At 40.7% G+C, this 24,326-nt stretch overlaps 1 protein-coding gene across 2 annotated transcripts in view; it reads right to left on the reverse strand.

The window, feature by feature from the left end:
- SNX7 (sorting nexin 7) overlaps nucleotides 1–24,326 on the reverse strand; it is a 72,818-nt gene that overhangs the window by 35,792 nt on the left and 12,700 nt on the right. For both annotated transcript variants that reach the window (XM_061633705.1, XM_061633706.1), the window contains 5 exons: nucleotides 19,619–19,801; nucleotides 17,511–17,621; nucleotides 16,637–16,801; nucleotides 15,409–15,613; nucleotides 14,347–14,546 (listed from right to left, as the gene is read on the reverse strand). In XM_061633705.1, coding sequence (XP_061489689.1) covers nucleotides 14,347–14,546; nucleotides 15,409–15,613; nucleotides 16,637–16,801; nucleotides 17,511–17,621; nucleotides 19,619–19,801 — 864 coding nt within the window. The remainder of the gene's footprint in view (nucleotides 1–14,346; nucleotides 14,547–15,408; nucleotides 15,614–16,636; nucleotides 16,802–17,510; nucleotides 17,622–19,618; nucleotides 19,802–24,326) is intronic.

Below are 24,326 nucleotides of genomic sequence, written 5' to 3' on the forward strand. Positions count from 1 at the left end.
TAAAATGGAAATTTAAAATGTTTCTTTTCCAAATGTCACCACTGAATTCTCTTCTCCAGAGCATAAGAAATCCTGCGCCCCACATTTAAAACTAAGGCAAGTGGAAAGCATCACAAAGTGCCAGTCTTTTTCTTGTTGATGATGATGGTACATCTTAGGTAACCAACATGACGCCTTCCAGATATTGTTAGGCTTCAACTCCCAACATCCCTGATTATTGGCCATGTTGACTGGGTCTGATGGGAGTTGGAGTCCAACAACATCTGGAGAGCACCACATTGGCTGACCCTAATATCCAAGATTCCCTTGCATGCATAAGGTGTTTGTGTTACAACAGCAGCAGAGCATCGTTCTAAAACAAGCACTTTTTTCTCTTATGGCTAAAATGGCTATGCCCAGCTACCTCCTTGAGTGAATCCTACCACGCTGTGTACAAATGTCATATTTTGAGCAATTTCTTCCTTTACCGCTATGGAGGCTCTACTCTCAATTTTCTTTTGATTGCTGCAAAATCAGATTGGCCACAAGAATATATACAACACATACACAGACACACACAATTACAGGAACAAGGGTGCTTTCAAATTGTCCCCTCCACTTTGAAAATGCTATTCCATTGCCAGTAAGTACATTGTAAGTGGAACAGAGTGGTTCTGAGGAAAGCATGTGATTCGGAGAAAAATAGGCACATCAAAGTTCTCTCAATGCCATTGGAGTAAAACACACATAAGTGTGTTTTATTCTGAGGTGCACCCATGAGCTCCGGCCCACCTCCTAAAGAATATTTTGCTTCTGTATTTTTCTTATCCGAAAAAAGCATTTCGTACAGTGTTGCTCCAGACAAATTGTACATCAGAGGTTGTGCTGATGATGACAACCCTTAAAAGATGAGAAAAAGGGGAAGGGAGCAGCTTTCCCCTCAAGGTGTTGACCACAACAACAGAAAATAATAACCTTGCAACAAAAGTGAGGATTTTGGATATAGAAAATTTTAAGTTGGGGACAATACAGTGTCGGGCTTTCTGGCTACTCAGAGTGCTCTATTGCCTACCACCCACCATAAACCACACAGAAAGGGTCTTGTGGCACCTTAAAGACTAACAAATTCATGACACCAAAATAAATTTGCTGGTTTTTATGGTAGAAAAGACAATAATGCTGGGAAAAACAGCAGGGAGTAGAAAAAGCGGAAGGCCAAACAAGAGATGGATTGATTCAATAAAGGAAGCCACAGACCTGAACTTTCAAGATCTGAACAGGGCGGTTCACGACAGATGCTCTTGGAGGTGTCCGGATGCAGGATTGGGACCCTGGGAGTTCAGAGGATGAGGAGGAGGGGAGAGATGTTAGTTTCCCAGAGTTGCAGGAGAGAGAGAGGACAGAGATAGAGATGTCTGCCGACAGAGACCTTGAGAGCCTGGTAACCAGGGAAACAGACGGCTCCCAGAAGTTTCCCACACCCTCCCCTCTCTCCAGCCCAGAGCAGTTAGGGACGGAAAAAGGAGGAGTTCCAATTCCCCCTCAAGCGGAGAAAAACCTGCCTGACAGTTTAAACCTTCCCCTCCCTCTTCCCATCCTAGAAGCAGATACTTTAGAAGAAGAGAGGGCCATGCCCCCACCCTCGCCTCGTTCCAGGAGGCGTCTCAAAGTAACAAGGGAAAGAGAAAGGAGGGGTTTAGAACAGGGCGCTTTGAGACGAAGTGAGAGAATTCGCACCAGAAAAACCCCTTTATAAAGAGTGGGGGGAGCAGAGCGCCCCTGTTCTGTCACCTTTCTTCCATGTTGCAGGTTCTTGTTTGCAGAAGTTGTTCATGCGACGGAGGAGTCTATGTCTGGAAATTACTTTAATAAAAACTGATTTGCTTTCACCAAGTGATCTGATTCTTGAGTCCCAACCTGAACACGACAGCGTGACAGAACCACCTATTTCACCCTCAACGCTCTCACCATTCGACAGTGACGAGATGGAGAAGGGAGCAACGGGGGGAACAAACCCCACTTCTGAGGCAGAGGAAGTGAGGCTCCTGAGGACTAACGTGGCAGACTTACAATCAGATGTTCAAACTCTGTTGGCGGCAGTCAAGGCATTGAAGACTGACAATCAGGCCCTGAAGGCCACGATCGATCGGATGCGAACAGCTCCCCTGGCAGTGGCTGTGAAGGTTCCTATCGGATTACCGCCAAAGTATGGAGGGCAGAGTGATCAGTTGTCTACCTTTGTGGCTCAATGTGAATTGTACCTGGACGTCAGGAATGCGGAATTTCCTGGTGATGGGGCCAAAGTGGCATTTGTGATCAGCCTTTTGGAAGGAGAGGCTGCCAAGTGGGTGACTCCGTATCTAGTGAGAAAGGACGCCCTTCTAGGAAGATATAGAGGATTCATACAAGAAATGACTGAGATGTTTCAGGATCCGCAAAGAGCTGAAACAGTGGCAAGGCAGTTGGGGGCCCTGAAACAAGGAAAAGGGACCTTCCGAGTACACCAACGACTTTAAAATCCTGTCCCAGGAAACTGGATACAATGATGCAGCTTTGATGTTTATGTACAGAAGTGGACTGAGTGCCGAGATCCTGGATGAGTTGGCCAGAATTACCCCCCCGACGGATCTGCTGGGGCTGATTCGACTGTGCCTACAGACTGATCACCGGTTGGAAGGAAGGCGCTTAGAAAAGAAACAAGAGGTCCCGAGGTATTCGGTTTCAGCATCTCGCAACAAGACCTTTTCAACCTCAGGAACGGCAAGTAATACAACCGAGGGACTGGGAGGGGTTAGGCCAAGGCTGTCAGAAGAGGAAAAGGAGAGAAGACGTCGAGAACGTCTATGCTTCTATTGTTCCAAGCCGGGCCATGTGGCCAGGGATTGTGGACTAAAAGGGGGAAAACCAGAGCCGTCGGGAAACTAGAACACCCAGTCCACATACAGGCCGGTGGACTGGGCGCAGCTTTGTATAAAGGGCCTCAAATGACCCAACCCCCATCCCAAGGAGTACTGGTTCTCCCTATTCGGATTACAACTCCCCAAGGGACAATGTTTAATTCCACCGCGTTAATTGACAGCGGAGCCTCCACAAATTTCATTGACGCAAAGCTAGCCAAGCGTTATGGAATTTCTCAGTGGAAGCTGGACGCTCCCTTATCTGTGGAGACCATTGACGGGAGGCCCCTAAAGTCAGGGGGGGGGTAACGCGAGCCATGGAGGAATTGAAACTCCAAATTCCTGGACATGAGGAATCCATTTCACTGTGGACTTCCGGGAAGTGGTGCTGGCTGGTGGTTGTCTCTGAGGGAGCTCTGCCTCAGAGGAAGCTTTTTTCAGGTTAAAAGTCAGCCAAGAGGAATCTTGGACTGGCTTAAATGTTCTCCAAGGTACAGGAGAACCGATCAGATCTTCCACAAGACTTCGTTGAGCTGTCGGCGGCTGGAATTGATCAGGAAATTCCTGAGATAAGAAGGCAAGCCGATCGGCTGAAGACGGAGTCAGGATTTTCACGCAAGCTGGACTGGAATGAAGCGAAGCGTTTTTTCTTTTCTTAAAAAAAAAACGTTCTTAACCAGCGAGCCCACTTCTGCCTAAACCTTATCATTTGGCTTAAATTACTGCAATAAAAGGGATTTGTTTATGAATCAGCAATTGAGAAACCTGGGTGAGTCATACTTTTTCTCTTTTAAATATAATTAAGGAAGAAAGAAAATATAAACAACTTATTTACTTTTCTACGACAAAAAGCTGGCTTGAATTTGGACTTTTAAAGTTTAAAAACGGATGAGAGGTAATTATTATATTTTGGATTATTTTTCTCTTTGGACTATTTCTTGTTGGATGAATCCGCTGCTCGTATATGCTACTAATTGTTTAGTCTTGGCAACCAGAATTGTTTTGCATTCTTGGATGCAGATAAGGACTGTGTTGTGCTGGCTGGATTCCAATTACAGGCCTGGAATATTAACTCTTCTTTTTGGTGGAGGGAAAAAAAGAAGAAATAGACTGCCCTTAGGTTCTGAAACAGTGATTAATTTTAGAAATTAAAGGCCTCTTTTTGAAAATGACAACTAAAAAAACAACTAAGGCCCAGGGGCGAAGAGGTTCTATTGATACACAGGAAGAGGATATACCCCCAGAAATGTTTCAAAAAATAATGGAAGGGATTAATGCTATAAAACAGGAAATTAAACAGGAAATGAAAATTGAATTGACAGATATAAAAGACTATATTAAAACACAAGTGGATGAGATTAAAGGGACAATTGGGCAAATAAAGGAGGATGCAAAAAATACTAAAGAAAAGGTACAAACCTTGGAGAATAGAACAGATATACTAAATCTGGAACTAGAAAAAAATTTGGACTATTTAGCTATGACTGAAATGAGAAATAAAGAGCATTGTTTGAGATTCCGTGCAATCCCTGAGGAAACAGGTGAAGACATTAGAGACAAAATTGTTAATGCTTTAGTAAAATTTCTGGACTTGAATGAAGATAGGATGGAATTTGAAATAGACAAAGTTTATAGAATTAACTCCAGATATGCAACAATGAAAAAAATTCCAAGAGATGTGCTTGTTCACTTCGTAAAGAAAACGACCAGAGATATGGTTTTACAGCAACACTTTAAATATACCTTTAAAATTGATGGTAAGGAAATACTGGTGATGAAGGAAATTCCTATTAGACTTTTACGTAAGAGAAAAGAATATGCTTTCCTTACAGAAAAACTTAAGCAATGCAAAATTCAATTTAGGTGGGACGTTCCAGAAGGAGTGATTTTTACATTCAGACAACAGAAATATAGATTGAATACTGTTCAAAAAGCAAGGGACTTCTTGAGAAAAGCTTCAAAAGATATGGAAGAAGATAAACTCAAAGATATGGATACAGTTCCTGGGAAACAAAGTCAACAAGGATACGCAGAGGAGGGGAAGGAAGATGATGGATCAAAAGGAGCATCAGGCAAATTTTAAAATACACGCTTAACGATGGATTACAAATACCTAACTTGGAATATAAATGGAGCCAACACGGCGCAGAAGAGAAAGAAAGTGTTTCATTATTTGAAAAAATTAAAATTGGATATAATTTGTCTACAAGAAACTCATATTCAGAAGAAAGATTCTAAATATTTGATTTGTAAAAATTTGGGTGAAGAATTTATTTCAGCTGGACCAAAAAAAAAAAATGGAGTTGTTCTCTATATTAACCCACAATTGCTTCCTAAATTGGTATTATTGGATGATAGTGGTAGATTTGTGGGGGTTGAAATTACTTTACAAGGTACTAACATTTTGATAGTGGGTATTTATGCCCCCAATGAAGATAAAACAAGGTTTTATACAGGACTTATGGAAAAATTGTCAGAGTTTTCATATGAGCATTGGTGTGTCATGGGTGACTGGAATGGGGTAATCTCACCAAAAATTGATAGGCTTTCTGAAAAAAATATCAAAGAGACACAAGGTAAATTACCGAAGATTTGTTTTGAACTCATGGAACATCTAGAATTGGTGGATACCTGGAGATATATAAATGATAATGCAAAGGAATTTACTTATTTTTCAGAAAGACATAAAACATTTTCGAGGATTGATATGATTTGGATGTCAAAAATTTTAGCGAAGGATATTTTTAAAATGGATATATTACCAAAAACTTTTTCGGACCATAATCCTGTGATATTAACTTTAAAAAAAAAAAATCTTGGATTTAGATGGAGACTAAATGAATCTTTATTACAGAATGATAAAGTAGTACAAGAATGTAAGAAGAAATTAAAGGAGTTCTTTGAATATAATTTACATAAAGGAACAAGTGAAAATATTGTTTGGGATACAAGTAAGGCATTTATGAGGGGATACTTTATTAAATGTAATTCTGAATTAAAAAAAAAGAAACAACAGAAAATGCAATTAATTTTGGAAGAAATAAAACAAAAAGAGGAAGAATTGAAAAAGAATCCAGCTAAAGTTTCTATTGTAAATCAAATTAAAATGTTACAGAAGCAAGTATCAATGTTGACAGTTAGAGAAATTGAAAGGAAATTAAATTTTGCTAAACAAAGGACTTTTGAATTTGCAAATAAACCTGGGAAATGGTTAGCATATAAATTAAGAAAAGAACGTCAAAAAAATATTATTTTAAAGATACAAGAAGGAGATGAGACGCTGACAGACAATGTAAAAATCAAAAAGATTTTTCATCAATATTACTCAACATTGTATAAGTGTCAAGAAATTCCATCTGAAAAAATAGAAGAGTATTTATTTAAACAGAATTTGCCTAAAATTACAGATTTTCAGAGACAAGTTATTAATGGCCCTATTACGTCAAGAGAGATATCTGAAGCTATAAATAAAATTAAATTAGGAAAGGCACCAGGACCAGATGGGCTATCTGCAATGTATTATAAATGTTTGGAGGAAGAACTCCTGCTACCTTTACAGTCTACAATGAATTCTATTTTGCAAGAGGGAAAGATACCGGATAGTTGGAAAAATGCTAATATAACATTAATACCTAAAGAGGACCAAGATTTAACTAAAACAAAAAATTATCGGCCAATATCTCTACTGAATAATGACTATAAAATTTTTACAATGATTTTGGCTGAAAGATTGAAAATAATATTGCAACAATTTATTCAGGAAGATCAATCAGGGTTTTTACCTAAAAGACAATTACGTGACAACGTCAGGAATGTTTTGAATGTGTTGGAATATTTAGAACAACGAAATGATAAACAAGCAGCTCTGATTTTTTTAGATGCTGAAAAAGCATTTGATAATTTGAATTGGAAATTTATGTTCCAGGTTTTGGAGCAAATGGACTTTGGAGACAACTTTATAAAATGGATTAGATCGATTTATACATCACAGAAGGCCCAGATAATTGTTAATGGAGACTTAACGGACTCATGTGAAATACAAAAGGGTACAAGACAGGGATGTCCATTATCTCCCCTTTTATTTATTCTGGTTTTAGAAGTGTTGCTTAGAGATATAAGGCAAGATAAAAGGATTTCGGGATTAAAAATAAAAAAAGAAGAATATAAATTGAGAGCATTTGCTGATGATTTGATAATTGTACTAGAAAACCCTTTGGAAGGAATTCATATACTGATGGACAAATTAAAAGAATTTGGACCTTTAGCAGGATTTAAGATCAACAATCAAAAAACAAAGATGTTGGTGAAAAATTTAACTTTAAGGGAACAGAAAGAGTTAATGGACAAGACAGATTTTACAATAGAAAAAAAGTTGAAATATCTAGGCATCATTATGACAAATAAAAACTCAAAGTTGTTTCACAATAATTACGAAAAATTATGGACAGAGATTAAGAAAGACTTGCTAAGATGGGATAAACTACAACTGTCATTAATGGGTAGAATATCTGTGATAAAAATGAATGTATTACCAAGAATGATGTTTTTGTTTCAAACAATACCTGTAATATCCTCTGATTTACCTTTTAAACAATGGCAAAAAGATATTTCTAAATTTGTATGGCAAGGAAAAAAACCAAGAGTTAAATTTAAATTACTTCAAGACGCTAAAGAAAGAGGAGGACTGGGATTACCAAATTTGAGACTTTATTTTGCTGCCTGCTGTTTAGTCTGGATAAAGGAATGGATCTTATTGAGGAATAAAAGACTATTGGATTTGGAGGGCCATAATCTGAAGTGGGGATGGCATGGATATCTATGGTATGACAAAGTAAAAGTAAATGTAGACTTTAATAATCATTTTATAAGACGTCCTCTGTTGAAAATATGGAATAGATACAAACCAAGGTTTTATTCGAAAATACCATTATGTGTCTCAAGTCAAGAAGCGTTTTATAGAAGAGAAATGTCTGGAAAAGAGAAATGGTTAACTTATCAAGAACTATTAGAAAATGTACATGGAGAATACATAATGAAAGAGAGAGAACAATTGATAAAGGAAGGATATAGTTTTCATTGGTTTGCATATTTACAATTGTTAGAAAGATATAAAATGGACAAGAAAATGTATGGGTTTGAAATAAATAAATCTGATTTTGAAATAGGTTTGTGTACAAATGATGAAAACATAATTGCAAAAATGTATAAACTTTTATTGAAAATGGATATGGAGGAAGAACAAGTAAAAGAGTGCATGGTAAAGTGGGCAAAAAATTTTGGTCATAACATACAAATGGATCAATGGGAAAATATGTGGAAAAAAGGCTTGAAATTTACATTATGTTATAATCTTAAAGAAAATTTTTATAAAATGATGTACCGTTGGTACATGACTCCAGAAAAGCTGTCAAAAATGTATAGTAATGTCTCTAATGTTTGTTGGAAATGTAAACAACAAGAAGGATCTTTTTATCATATGTGGTGGTCATGTAAAAAGGCTAAATTATTTTGGGCACAGATAGGTAGGAAGATGCAAAAAATTCTAAAGATAAATATTCAGTCAAAACCAGAATTTTTTTTATTGGGTTTTATGGATAAACAAATAGAAAAGAAATATGGAAGAATAATATTATATATGATTACGGCAGCAAGATTATTATATGCACAAAAGTGGAAAATGGAATCAACACCAACAATGGAAGAATGGTTATTGAAATTAATGGACTTAGTAGAAATGGATAAATTGACATGTTTACTTAGAGAAAAATCGACAGATACATTTCTTAAGGAATGGAAACCTCTCTTAGACTTTTTGTTGAAAGATCAAAATAAAATGATGATACTGGGATTTGACGATTAATTAAGACAGCCTATGGAGAAAAGGGACTCTGTATGTATACATTAAGGGACAGGTTTGATGTATATTATATACTTATAGCTGATCTGCGACAAATCGGAAGTCAACTATTTTATTTTCATTTTTTTGTTGATGTATTGTTATGTCTTTTTGACTTTGTTTTGTTTGTTTTTGGAAAAATTTGAATAAAAAAAATTATAAAAAAAAAAAAAAAAAAAAAAAAGGAATCCATTTCACTGTATGTGTCTGACCTCTCGAGCTTCGATGTGATCCTGGGAATGCCCTGGCTGGTCAAGCATGAACCAAAGATAAGTTGGAAGGAGGAGGTGGTGTGGTTCCCTTCTCAGTATTGCCAGGAAAATTGTCAACCAGAAAGAATCAAGAGCACTCTGGCGGGGGCAGTGCAGGAAATCAAGCCAGTAACCCTTCCCTCAAAATACGAAGAATATAAGGATGTGTTTGATGAGAAAGAGGCCGAGACCTTACCCCCTCACCGCCCGTTCGACTGCGCGATTGATTTATTGCCAGGGGCAAGTATTCTGTCAGGAAGAATTTATTCTTTGACAGAAAAGGAGAGAGAGGCGTTAAGAGAGTTTCTGGAGAAGAATCTGAAGCGTGGATTTATACGTCCATCCCAATCCCCTGCTGGGGCCCCCTTGCTGTTCGTGCAGAAGAAAGGAGGTGAGCTCAGACCTTGTAACGATTTCCGCGCTTTAAATCAGATTACCATCCCGAATAGCTACCCACTACCCCTGATTTCGGAATTGCTAGACCGACTGCGTTCTGCCAAATTCTTCACGAATGGCAAAATTGGACTAATTTAAGGAATAATAGAAGAGGGGCACCGCTTGTAGAACATCACAATCAGTGCCCTTACCCTATAACAGAATATAAATTTTGGGTTTTGGAAAAGGTTTATGGTAAAAATATAGACAATTTACTGCGTAGAGAACTACATTGGATTTTAGAATTGGATACCATGATTCCTAATGGGTTAAATGAGGAATTCAACCTCCTGCCTTTACTTTGATTTAAAGAAAGAATAGTCAACTCAAATCAGGTGTGATGAACTAATTATCAAGCTGGTTCAATTTATTGTATGTTTCTGAGCTTTATATTTCTGGGTTTGGTTTTGGTTCTTTACATGCTAACAGCTATAAGGAAAACAACAGTGAAAGTTGGTCTCTATATGTTGTTGAAGAGTGAATTTCTGTAAGTATATTCTGAGACTATTTTAAGTTAAAAGCAATATTGTTGTAGAAGCATCTCTGTAACTGTTTTTCTTACGCTAAAAATCATTTAAATAAGATGTACATATAATTTTGACTGTATAATTATAATTTTGACTGTGTGTTTAAAATGTCTGAATATTTTTAAAGCAAGTTCAAAAAATCTTTTATGTATTTTAGCCCCTGATGAAGGCTTGAATCCACAAGCTGAAACGCGTTGGGCTCTTGCATTTCCAAAAGGAACTTTTTTTTTATAAAGGAATTTTTTTACTATAGTGCCTTGGTGCACAGAATAAAGTTTCATCCCTTGACCATTCTGGTTTTTTGACCTCTTACTTTTCTCAAATTCTTCACGAAGCTGGATTTAAGGGGGGCATACAATTTGATCAGAATGCGGGAGGGGGACGAATGGAAGACGGCATTTCTTACGTGTTACGGTCAATTTGAATATTTAGTGATGCCATTCGGATTGAGTGGGAGCCCTGGCGTGTTTCAAAAATTCATGAATGAAGTATTTAGAGACCTTCTGGATGAGTATGTGGTTTGTTATCTAGATGATATCCTGATGTTCTCAGAGACCCAAGAGGAGCATGACCAGCATGTGAAAACTGTACTGAAAAAACTGAGAGAGAACCACTTGTATGCTAAGCTGGAGAAATGTGGATTTGACTTAACATCCTTTGACTTTCTTGGATATCGTATATCAGCAGGAGGGGTGGAGATGGACCCTGGTAAAGTGAGCTGCATACTGGATTGGGGTCAGCCAGTCACCAAAAAGGATGTACAATGTTTTTTGGGGTTTTCAAACTACTACAGGAAGTTCATCCCGGGGTTTTCCAGATTAACAGCCCCTCTGACTGACTGTCTAAGGGGAAAGAAAAAATTTCAATGGACAGAGAGCGCTACAAGCGCCTTTGAGGAGCTAAAAAATAAATTCGCTTCTGAGCCTATTCTACGCTTTGCTGACCCGGGCCGTCCTTTCGTTGTGGAAACGGATGGCTCAGATTTTGCCATCGCTGGGGTGTTGTTACAGCCAGACAAGGAAGGGAAAGAGTTGCATCCCTGCGCGTACTTTTCCAGAAAACTCAGAGATGCCGAAAAAAATTACACAACATGGGAGAAGGAGCTGTTAGCCATCAAGGATTCCTTTGAGAACTGGAGACAATATCTAGAGGGGGCCCGACATCAGATCGAAGTGCGTTCAGATCACAAGAACCTAGAAAGTCTGCAGACCGCCAGAAAGCTGAACCAGAGACAAATAAGATGGTCCCAGTTCTTTGCCAGGTTCAACTTCAAAATTATTTACCAAGCCCAGGCCTAAAATCAGAGAACAGATGCCTTATCCAGACAACCGCAACTCAAAGGGGGTGAGGCTAACGACCAGCCCCAGTACGTTGTCCCGCCAGAGAAATTGACGTTGGGATCATGCCAGCCTTCGTGGGAAGAAGAACTCAAAAGAGCACAACAGGGAGATGCACACATGCTGCAGTATATTCAAGAAGTGGGACAGGATCAAGACCCAGAAGTGAGCTTTCATTGGAAAGATGGACTGTTGTGGTTCAAAGCAGCCAGATATGTGCCTAAGGGAGATCTAAGACTCAAAATCTTGCGTCAGTGTCATGACTCCGTGACAGCTGGACACTTTGGCATCTTCAAAACCATTCAGAACGTGGCCAAGGACTTTTGGTGGCCCCAGATGCGTCAAGAGATTGAGAACTATGTAAAGTCCTGTTCGGTCTGTATGCGGGCGAAAGCAGACACAGGGAAACCGACAGGACTGCTGCAGCCGCTGCCTGTCCCAAGTGACCCCTGGAAGGATCTCTCCATGGATTTTATAACTGATCTACCAAAGGCACAAGGAATGACGGCTATCCTGGTCGTGGTGGATTCGCTCACCAAAATGGCACATTTCCTTCCTTGCCCAGGAGCTCTGGAGGCCAAAGAGACAGCCAAGTTGTTCATAAAGGAAATCTACCGGCTGCATGGACTACCCAATAGTTTAGTCTCGGACCGAGGAACGCAATTTACAGCTAAATTTTGGAGGGCAGTTTGGAAACAGTTACAGACGGAACAAAAACTCTCTTCTGCTCACCACCCCCAGACGGACGGGCAGACCGAGAGACTGAACGCTGTTTTAGAAAGGTATTTACGTTGTTATGTCTCCTACCAACAGAATGACTGGGTGTCCTACCTGCATTTTGCAGAATTTGCCTATAATAACTCCCTGCACACCAGCACAGGGCAAACCCCTTTCTTTGCTAACTATGGCTTCCATCCAAAAGCCTTCCCCAGTAGCTCAGGGAGTGTGCCTGTGCCGGCCGCAGGAGAATATCTTCAGGAACTTCAGGCTGTTCAACATGTGTTGAAACAGCAGCTAGAGGAAGCCAAGGCTGAGTACAAGAGAGTTGCTGATCAACACCGGAGAGAGGGCCCATCCCTTCAACCAGGAGATTTGGTATGGCTGTCCACCCGATTCCTTCAGATGCCAGGCAAGTGTAGGAAATTACAAGACAAAAAAGTGGGGCCGTTTGAAATAGAGGTTCAGATTAATCCCGTGGCATATTGCCTAAAGCTGCCAGCCACCTTCAAAATACATCCGGTGTTCCATCGCTCCCTGCTAACAAAGGCCACCCCTCCCAGTGAGTTGCGACCTACAGAGGCCCCAGGGGCTCCGATCCTAGTGGGGGGTCAACCTGAGTTTGAAGTCTCACAGATTCTTGACTCCAGGCGGAGGCATAATCGATTGCAATATCTGATTCATTGGAAAGGATATGGACCGTCCGACAGATCGTGGGAAGACGAGAAAGACGTCCATGCACCTGACTTAGTAAAAGAGTTTCATCAACGCTTCCCTCACCGACCCAGACCAACAGGTGGGGGGGGAGGTACAGCATGGGGAAGGGGATGGTGTCCGGATGCAGGATTGGGACCCTGGGAGTTCAGAGGATGAGGAGGAGGGGGGAGATGTTAGTTTCCCAGAGTTGCAGGAGAGAGAGAGGACAGAGATAGAGATGTCTGCCGACAGAGACCTTGAGAGCCCGGTAACCAGGGAAACAGACGGTTCCCAGAAGTTTCCCACACCCTCCCCTCTCTCCAGCCCAGAGCAGTTAGGGACGGAAAAAGGAGGAGTTCCAATTCCCCCTCAAGCGGAGAAAAACCTGCCTGACAGTTTAAACCTTCCCCTCCCTCTTCCCCCCATCCTAGAAGCAGATACTTTAGAAGAAGAGAGGGCCATGCCCCCACCCTCGCCTCGTTCCAGGAGGCGTCTCAAAGTAACAAGGGAAAGAGAAAGGAGGGGTTTAGAACAGGGCGCTTTGAGACGAAGTGAGAGAATTCGCACCAGAAAAACCCCTTTATAAAGAGTGGGGGGAGCAGAGCGCCCCTGTTCTGTCACCTTTCTTCCATGTTGCAGGTTCTTGTTTGCAGAAGTTGTTCATGCGACGGAGGAGTCTATGTCTGGAAATTACTTTAATAAAAACTGATTTGCTTTCACCAAGTGATCTGATTCTTGAGTCCCAACCTAAACACAACAGGAGGTCACTGATTCATAGGGTCGCCATAAGTCATAATCAACTTGAAGGCACATAATAACAACAAGGTGCCACAAGACTCTCCATTGATTTTGCTGCAACAAACTAACACGGCTAACCTTCTGGAAATCACTCACTATGTCACTCTCAATATATGTAGCCTCCTACCCAGGATTCTTTGGTCCCCTTCTGCCATTTTCTCCCCAGAGACTAGCAATCATTGAAGCAGGAAATCCATCAAGCCTATTGTGGCTGGGAGAACGTAGGAACCTGCCCTACACCGCGTCAGACCAACTGGTCCATCTAGCTCTGTGTTGTCTACACCAGCTGGCAGCGGCTCACCAGCATTTCTCTCCCAGCCCTACCCGGGAATGCCAGGGATTGAACCTGGGACCTTTTGAGTGCAAGGCAGATGTTCTACTACAGCACCCTAGGCACCAAGCAATATATTGGCTCTCAGGCACGTAGGACTTCGTATTTCCATTTATGAAGGGCGCATCACAGAGGGAAAAAAATAGACCACCATATTATCCTTGTCCTGAAGTGAATGTTCCCCACCTTCCAAGTCAAAGGTAGCCAGCGTGGTGCCCTCCAGAAGATCTTGGATTCCAATACCCATCAACCCCAGCTGGCATGGCCAATAGTCAGGGATGATGGGAGTTGTAATCCAAAGACATCTGGAGGGCACCATGCTGGCTGCCCTTCCCTTAAGTGCTGTGCTGCCAACCCCAGCTAAGAAACACAGTGACTGCAGTCATTTGACAGGCCACTGTTCTAGCAATGCAATCAGAGAAACAGTGTTGAAAACAGGGCTACAGAACAGCTGAATGCATACAACATCTAATCCATCTTACCGTGAATATTTCACTGTAGAGCAAATACTCGTGTATAGCAGGGAAGAGGCTCTCAGAGAGCGCTGCCATCCGTTTCTCCGTAGCCTTGCAACATTTGTCAATGCAACTTGCCATCCCTTTTAGCGTGTCAGCCAGATCTTCTTCAGATGCAGACCAAAGTGTGTGGATGGGGCCAAATTCCTTCAGTTCATAAGAACAGTCTTGAAAAGGGGTCAAGCCGGGGTGGGGGTGGAGAAGAGAAGGAATTTGCATTTAAATCCATTTATAAAACAATAAGAATATTACAAATTTTAATATTACAAATTACAATATTACAAATTTTAAGAATTTTCAAAAAGAAAGAATATTTCAGTCAATATTATTTTTACTTGTAACTGCGGGACCTGCAACAAAATGTTGCAGTGTGGAATGCTGCTATTCAGAATTCCAGCAACTCCCTTCCATTCCCCCCTCCCACCTAGTTTACCATTTTCACATTCCCAACAGTCAGTCAGCGTTCTGTGGCTATTAAGCATGCTCAGTATTCATTGGACTGATTGTGGGGTCCCCTCCCCAACTTGGCATTTTTAGATTTTTCTTTCTTTTTTAACTTTCCAAAACCTTGGGGTTCCCCCAAGCTTGCTTGTGTGTGAATGGTGCTATTGGCCTACATAAGGATCCACGCTTGGAATACTGAGATCAGTATATATAATGTTTAAAGAACAGACATTTGTGTCAGCACTCTTAAAGTCCCATTTTACGCTGGGCAACAATAAAATCTAGAGATGATAGGGTATTGTCCGAATGGCTGTGCTGGGAACATCTCACAGAAAGAAAGATATTCTCTGCCACTCCAGCAGCAGTGGTGTCAATCCCTTTCTGTCTTTGAGGGACTGGGAGCAGTGGTGTCAGCAAACTAGCCCAGAGCAGAGAACAGCGGCTGGATTCCAACTTGTCCAACAGTGAAGGTTTTGAAGCCAGAAGGAAAGAAGAAACTGGCAGCCCAACATGAACTGGCAAGAAAATAAACCTGCGGACCATGAACGACATTGTCAGTGTGCTTGGCTCTGCTCTTCCACCAACCTTTCTCTTCCTTGTAGACTCGGTGGGAGATTTTGTCCAACAGACTCATTTTCTGGCTAAATACGTCCATGTAATCAATTATTTCTGTAAATGCTTCAGGGCGGTTTTTCACAGTGCCTCCTCGCATCGATGATGCAACTGCTTTGACAGTTTGTCCCATTCTGCTGAACAAACCAGGACCCTGCTTCTTGTGAGATGAAAGTTCCTAAAAATTAAGTGAGGAAATCTAACAATGACATGGGTGACTGATTCTTTACCTATACATTTATTTATTTTAAAAGTAGTAAACCCCCAAATTCACATTATAATCCATATCTTGATTTTGGATGAAACATAGCAAACCTGTGTTCCCACCACAGCCATCAAAATAAAACTACTTGCCATCTACTTGTCATGGCTACTAGTCATGATGGTTGCATTACCTCCAGTATCAGAGAAAAATGCCTCTAAATACCAGTTGCTGGGGATCATGAACTGGAGGGTGGTATTGCACTCATGCCCAGCTTACAGGCTTCTCATGGGCATCTGGCTGGCCCCTGTGAAAACAGGATGCTGGACTAAACAGGTCTGATCCAGCAGCGCTGCTCTTATGTTATCTATGTCCCTTGTTTTGTTCAGTCCCTGCATGGATTTCTTTGGAAGCCATGGCTTCATCTTTTTTGGAGGAAGGACAAGATAGAAATCAAACCAAACAGAGAAAGAAAAAATAATCCCAGTTAGGTAAAAAAAATAAATGGATGTCTTTAAGGCATTCCCACAATGGAGGGAGATATGAAACATTTGATGCTTCAACTAAGCTTTCTCGGATGATGTGTTATTTTACAATGGCTTTCCTAAAGATCTAGATCCTTTCTCTGAAGTTTCTATAAAAAAGAAGTCAGGATTGCTGTAACACAATATTTTCCATCTGGATTCTGCCCAGATAGAAGTAGAAAGCAGATTTTGGGCTAGATTGACCCTCTGAATGGGCAAACTGGGATTTCTCCCCTGACAGCTTTCAGTTTCTTCTTTTCTCCCTGCAGTGAAGAGAACATGGCAGGTAAGAAGAACAGAGAAGTCTGAAGCTAGCTCATGATCTCTCCCCCAAGGAAAATCCTGAGTGAAGGATAGACTGCATATAACCATAGTTGAAGAACTCATCCTAACCTAGTTGGACACCTATTTCAGTCAGACATGGCAAGTCCTACTTTTATGATTAACAACAAAATATTTTAAAAGGTATATTTACCCAGGCTTGTGCAGTGAGAAAAATTTTGAAGTCCTCATTAAAAGTTAAAGTGGGATGCTCAGCAATCCGGTTTAAAAATTTATGCAGTGCTTTCCTCCTCGTTTCAATGAATTCATCATTAAATCGTTCTACAACTCCTTTCATTATGAATTTTTCAGGCAATGGCTACGGAAAAAGAAGAAAAAACAGTTAAATTGCATAGTTGCATGTATATATAAATGGCAGTTCTAAAAATATCAGGCTGGTTTGGATGCAACTCTAAATCATAGCATGAGACCAGGCAATCCACTAGGCTCACATGCTTTCCGCTCCTCCTCTGGCATGGCTTTTACTTTAATTTTAGGATTAACTGCAGTTAATCCAAGACAGAAGCAGAAATTTCCAATCTCCTTCTCACAGCTGCACCAAAGGATGAGAAGGGAGGCAGGGAGCGTGTGATCCCAAGGCTTGCCTAGGCTCATCCTCAAAACTTAAACCATGGTTTAGTGTTACATGTGAACCAGGCCACAGTTGTTTTGTGCCTCAAAGTAAAATGACTGGCAGTAGTTTCATTATCAGAACAAACATGAAGAACTGGGCATGCTATAGAAAAAGACCAACTCCCTCTTGAAATGTTTCGATTTAATGAACTATTTTATAAGTCCCATTGTGGGAATATACATATTTGGGCCAGGACTGAAAAAGTTGTATGGACATAAAGGCAAGCCTGTATTGAAAGATGGTGGTCTCTTTGACAATAGGATCTGCAGCAGCAAAAGCAATGAATAATCTCCCACTGTATACACCTCCTACCCCAAACCAATGTGCCTTATATCTTCTTTGGATCCCAGTTTTCTATGTAAGGAAACATAAGAAAAGAATTGATTAGACCTACAGGAATGATGAGTGTTGGGTGTGCTTCTTCAAGTCTTCCCTTTAACCAAAGGAAATCTTGATAGCGTCGTCTAACTTCATACTCACTGGAGTCAAATTCACCACGGGTTGTCTAAAAAACACGGAAAAAAACCAAAGTTGAACAAAGCATATGTCTAGAAGTTCCACAAGCATTTGCAGCATATGGTTGCTATTTGGGGGAGAGAATGAGTGATTTAAAGGCAAATAGTACATGATTACTGAGTAGCCATTCCAGAAGGGACTTTTTTGTTTGTGAGCAAAATTCAGCCCTTCCAGCTAGTCTCTCTCCTTTCCCCTAATCCACACTTCACCAGTCCTCAGCCTGCCCAGTTTCTTTATTGCTACCTTTAGTAGGACTTTCCAAGATGTATTTGAAGCACTGTTTACAACCAGAGCACAACTACAATCCCATGACTCTGAGCATGAGCTAGACTCGCTTAGTCATCAAGTCATGTCGCAGCATAAATTACCCCAGGCTGTTTGCCCAGCTTGCACATACAGCATATTTGAAAGACATCTATACTCTAACTAGCCTTTCGAAGAACTCACAGAGAAGAATCTAAAACTGATGACATCTTCCTATGCACACTTACCAGGAAGCAAGCCCCACTGAACACAGTGGGACTGACTTCCAATCAAATATGTATAGGATCAGGCTGCCAATCTTCTCTTGCATTTTCAAACAGGAAAAGAAGGGATGCACTTTAAAAGTTCAGCACTCTTCAGGGAACAGCCAACTGTACGATTTTTTTTAAAATGGGCAAAGTAAATTAAAGTGCAGTCAAAAATATCTTCCTATGTTAAAAAAAACTTTCTCATTTGAATATTGCCATAGAAGCATGTATGTGTATAGGAGAAAGGTATGTGAAAGGTGATAATGGAGTTCTTGTAGAAGCTATCACAAACTGGCAGGCAGCATTAGCAAACTACTTCCTTGTGGACTTTCCATTCACATAAATGGCTATGGCCTGGATCCAAGGGCTTGGGCACATCCCATGGGGGGGGTTTGACTATTTCCCCCCCCCTTTGAAAAGCAGGCTCACATGCCATGTGGCTTTTGAAATTCGCCTTGTTTTAAATTTACTCTCATTTCAGAAAGCTCATCATGTGCCATAGGGAGCTGCTGTCAGAGATGTACAAGCCCACAGCGCCCTCGAGTAGGGGTAGCCAACATGGTGCCCTCCAGGAGAGGTTGGACTCCAGTTTCCATTAGTCCTGGGTCAAGGATGATGGAAACAATCCCTGATGGAAACTGTAGCCCATCTGGAGGACACCAGATTGGCTATCTCTCCTCTAAGGCGACCAGAATGGTATATGCTTCTTTGTCACCAGATATCACCACAGCGCTATCTTGCTGAATGTATCTGAAATCACTGCAAGTAATTTAGTTATGTTTAAACATTTTTCCTACGTGGCATTGTCTTATAAGTGCAATCCAAACCCCCATCTTCCACTAGTGCAGCTCTGAGGAACAACAGAGCCACTCCCACATCTGCAACCCAGCCACTCAGAAGGGCTGTGGCAGGAGGGGGGGAGGATGTTGAGGCCCGATACCTGTGCCCGCTCTTGGCTTGGGTCAGGGATTAAGTCTGGATCAGAGCAGGTTGACTTGCCTGGAATCCAGCTAGAGATATAAAGGCCTGGAAAAAAACTGAGAAAATTGAAAAGATTTTCCCCCAGAAAAATTGGGAGGAAAAACAGATTTCTTTCCTGAGGTTTTCTGTTTTTTTCCCCTGGGCCTTCACATCTCTAGATCCAGTGGATTTGCACTCTCACAATGCCCCATTTCAGACCTTTTTGCTGGATTCTGTCAGCAGGGATAATCAGTGAGCCTCTCACCCATCCATATATTGGGTGGGTGGAAGTGGTATTTCAGCGGCAGCTAGCAGGAAGCTGACTCAGCGGTCAGGGCTGAGTGGAGGGACAGATCTGCTGAATCCAAAGCTTCCACAACCTGGCATAAGGTGTTTTTTTTACTGCTGTGCCCTTCCTCTAATTGGCATGCCTATTACAGCATGGCCTGCCATCTGAAACATTAGTATCTGCTGCAAAGTTTACTTTGAGTGATTGAAGGAGGAATTTGCTAACCTTTGTAATGACCCTGTAGGTGATGAATGTCTCAATGGCAGTGATGTGGCTTTCTGGATCATCAACTGTAATGGAAAGATCCTTTAATTCTGGTTCATCTTCAAATTTGTACTGGTTTATCATTGAAGATGGGGATGTTGGCATCAAAGGACTGAATGAATTTACCTCTGTTAGGGATGCATCCTGTGGAAAAACAAGACATTTTAAAGAATTGTCACTTACAACAAAAGATACAACTTACTTGTTGCTGTAAGAGCTAGTAGTGACTCCTAGGATATATCATAGATTTGTCATCATTTGTGAGGCGAACATATAGCCAAGGGTTGTGCTTCATTTACAAGACTTTTATTGTGAGCCACAGGAACATATTATATTCCCGACACTATCAGTCCTCCAGATTGTGAGGAAAATATGGTATCAATATTTACTAGCCAGGACCAGTCCTACCATTAGGAAGAGCAATGAGGCTGCCTCAGGCAGCTATTTTGGGTGTCATGAAAGGGCAGGAAATGCTTATTTATTCAATTTATTATGGTTATATTGTTTACTGCCAGGGAAGTAGAGAGGGATTTGTTGGGTTTTATGCCTCAAATGCCAAAATAATTTGACTGGCCTTGACTTGGGAAGTGGGGGAAGTGGGGTAACATCTGTTGCTCTGCCTCAGGCAGCAAAAAAAAAGCTTGAACCAGCCCCATGTCAGTATGCAACATAGTGGGGCAGACTAAAACTACTGCACTAAATAATAGATTTATTTTCCAATCTTTCTTTCCTTAGAGGCAATGAATACTATCAGCAGCCCCAGCATATACCACTTTTGGGGCAGGGATTACAAAGCCATTTGTGTAAGGTTATTACAATACGAAGCATATTTTTTTAGTTACGTTAAAATGGAAAAGACCATCATTCGTTGAGAAGCTGTAACTGCTCGTTTTCCTTCCCCTTGGCCACAACAGTTCTGCAGAAGACCCTGTAGTGAGGCGTCAGCTAGAGGAAGGCAGCACCACCACTGGAAGCTGGACCAGTGGATATGATAAGTCTACTATAGGTGTGGGGAACCTCCAAAAGTTGCTGTACTACAACTCCCATTCTCCCTGATCAGTGGCCATGCTTGTTGGGGCTGATGGGAGTTGTAGTTCAGCAGCATATACAGGGCCCACAATTCCCCACACCAGGTCTAACTTGTCATGTTAGAGTGCTCATTGTGTAACTTGGGCCACATTCACACCATACATTTATTCCACTATTATTCCACTTTGAACACTCATGGCTTCCCGCAATGAATCACAGAATCACAGGAAGTGTAGTTTGTTTAGAGTGCTGAAAGTTGTTAGGAGACCCCTATTCTCCTCACAGAGGTTCAGTTCCCAGAATGGTTTAACAGTCAGACCCTCTTCCCAAAGAACTCTGGGAACTGTAACTCTGCAAGGGGAATAGGGGTCTCCTAACAACTCTCAGCACCCTCAACAAACTACACTTCCCAGGATTCTCTGGGGGAAGCCATGACTGTTTAAAGTAAAGTAACAGTGGAATAAATATAAGGTGTGAATGTGGCCTTGGCTCTTAATGGGGACCGTTAACACTTGAAGATTAAATTATTGACTCACTTATCTCGAATTAACTGCTATAAGTATGTGTGTGAGAGAGAGAGAAAGTGTGTGAGAGTGTGTGTGAGTGTGAATGTGAGTGTGTGTAAAGATTGTTTTAAAAACACTTTTGCCTTCCCCCTACTGGCACACCAATCTCAACTAGCTGTTCTTTTATTGTTAGACAATAACCAGTTCCACAATTGCAACCTCCTTGAAAACTGGCTACTCCATTATCAATGAAGCAGCAAGGGGGAAAAAAAGTGTTATCAATCAACCAACAAGCCACAATAGCCTTTATTTCCTTGAACAGGGCCTTTGGGTCTGGGACAACTGCAGTGCTTTGCTTGACCTCCAAAGGTCACACATTTCTGCTTTTTTCTTTCTTTTCAAGTAACAGAGCTTCTTTTTAGATAAGGAGGCTAACTTTGCACTAGAAGCCACATTTTTACAATGGCTTAAGTGCCAATATTCCATGTACCTTTTCTGGGCACAACACTGTATCAATTGCCAAGTTACACAAAACGGTGACTGCTGCCTGAAAAACTCCCTGAGCTGCTGTGGGAGTCCCTGGCTGCATTCAGACAGCAGTGTATTCCGTTTTCCTGACCTGATAGTTTCCGCATTTTATTTGACCTGTCACACAATGTAAACAACATTTCTGGAAATCTAGCAGAATATCGTGGAAGTTTAACACTCATTTCCATGTTAATTGCTTCCAGAAAAAAATCTGTTTGCAACCCCATTAACCCAGAAAATTGCAGGAGTAAAGTGACAAAACTTCGGGTGGTACCCTGGCATTAGGAACTGGAAAGAAATTCAATTCAGTTCGTATTTAAATCCAAATTTATCAAATTTTCACTTTCCAAAATAATTTGAGAAACAAAACACAGCCAGCCTTCAAAATTTGCACTTATCCAAATTTTGCAATGAAGTTCTCCAACTAAATAATGTTTACAAAAATATATATATTAGGAGAAAATGTGCACAAAATGAATATATTTGGTGAAAATAACATTCAAAATGCATTATAGTAAGATAAAATGTGCACATTAGTCAAAACTGTATCTGAAAATCTATTTATTAGGAGACATTTGCACTAAAATGCTAAAGAATTTTTATGAGGATTTTTTTTTTAAAAATGCTAATTGCTGCAGAAATGTGGAGAACCAAATTTAAGATTAGAAAAACAAGAAACAGAGAGAATCAAAATTGACAGATCATTCCATCCCTAGCTCTCATAAAGTTCTTTCTCGTTGTTTTCAAGGGGGAACAGAAGGGAACATGTACAGAAAGGATGGGGGAGTAGCGACATGCCCAATGACATTCATTATTGTGTCACACCACGCCCACTGGTGGGAATGAAATTTAGTGTGACATGGCAGTATATTGGTCATCATGCAAAGGTACTGTAGTGTGAAAGGAACGCTAGAAATTGGGACAGAAGCGCTACCATTATAATCAGTAAAACCAACGCAATACACCCATGTCTGGGTGCAGCCCTTGTTTGCACTCAGCATTGGGTTTTTTGGTTTTACATTTCTGTCCACAAACAAACAAAAGCTACCACCTCTCTAGGGTTAGAGGCGCAATTTGTGGCTAAGAGAATGATTCATAAACCAAGAAGTCCCTGGTTCAGTTCTCACTTTTGCCACATACTCATGGGATGTTCTTAAACAAACTACGATTTACCATTTCTCATCTCATCAGCAATAAGGATAATATAGATGTGATTTTAAGCATGTCACCCAAAACAGTGCTTAGACAAGTCACATCTCTTTGTTTATGAAGTGCAGCCACAAGGCCCATCTCCAGTTTAGATCAGGACAGCAATGTTTTAACCTTTTTGCCCATGCCAGTTTCTCAGCAAAAATCCCCCTTCCAAAGGTACTATTTACCCCAATCTTGACAGATGAATGCACACTCCCACATAAACAGTATCATGATGCTTATCTGAACCCAACTGAACTGCCTGGATGCTTCTGTTGTGGTGGTGTTTTTTTAATGTAGATTGGGATGTGCAGCCAGTTTTTTTTAATTAATGTATCTGCTCATTTGATAGGTGTTAAAAAATCAGACAACCTGACCTTTAATTTTAAGGGCTAAGGATACCACGCTGAAGATTGCCAGAAAAGTGCTGCATCCAAAACAGAACACCAAATATGAGTATCAGGGATACTGGTGTTAACACCTGGTGTTACGTATAACTATTCGATCGAAATTACAGTTGGATCCGGTCCAATGAGTGACAGCATTTGTTTTTTTTCTTACATTGATACCCCACCTTTCTTTCATCATGGAACTTACATTTGAACCTTACACTGCAATATCTCAAAATGATGTCTATAAATAGTTGACCTAGTGAATACACTTGTTAGAATGTTATTCCATCTTGCAAGTTGGGGTTAGTTTGCAGAGAACCCTCCCTCGTTTTGGTACATTTGATCAGCCAAAGATTTCAAGGATGACATATTTTTCAACAGCACTTTCTCTTGTTCTAGATAATGTAGCTTTTTTTGTTCTTTTCTTCAAGTTCAGGAGTATTTTTTAAAATTCTTCTCTTTCCTTTTGTCACTGTGTGCAGGCTGTTGCCATATCTTTGTCATTTTCAGTTGATTAAACAGCTCCAGAATGCATGGTGCACATTTTAGTTTGTTCTCTTATTCATTCTTGCATCAATTATTGCAACAGTCTTTATGCCAGTCTACCTTCTTCTAATCTTAAGCCTCTTCACTATCACCACCAGCAGGGCTGTGGAGTCGGTACGCCAAACCTTCAACGACTCCTCTATTTTTCTACTGTCCGACTCAGACTCCAACTCCTTCATAAATGTATATTAACTAGTAATAACAAATTTACTGTACTAAAATGGTAGCACAAGGCATTTCATCACCACCACGTGAATCCAGAGCTTGGAAGTTACTTTTTTAAACTACAACTCCCATCAGCCCCAGCCAGCATGGCCACTGGATTGGGCTCGTGGAAGCTGTAGTTCAAAAAAGTAACTTTTCCAAGCTCTGCATGAATCATTAGGCTAGATTGATAGAACATAAAATATATTTATTTGATTAAAATTTCTGAACAAGAAAACTTTCCTAAATTGCTATGAAAGTTTTTATTTTGAA

Source organism: Rhineura floridana, chromosome 6 (genome assembly GCF_030035675.1).
Source record: "Rhineura floridana isolate rRhiFlo1 chromosome 6, rRhiFlo1.hap2, whole genome shotgun sequence".
Taxonomy (NCBI): domain Eukaryota; kingdom Metazoa; phylum Chordata; class Lepidosauria; order Squamata; family Rhineuridae; genus Rhineura; species Rhineura floridana.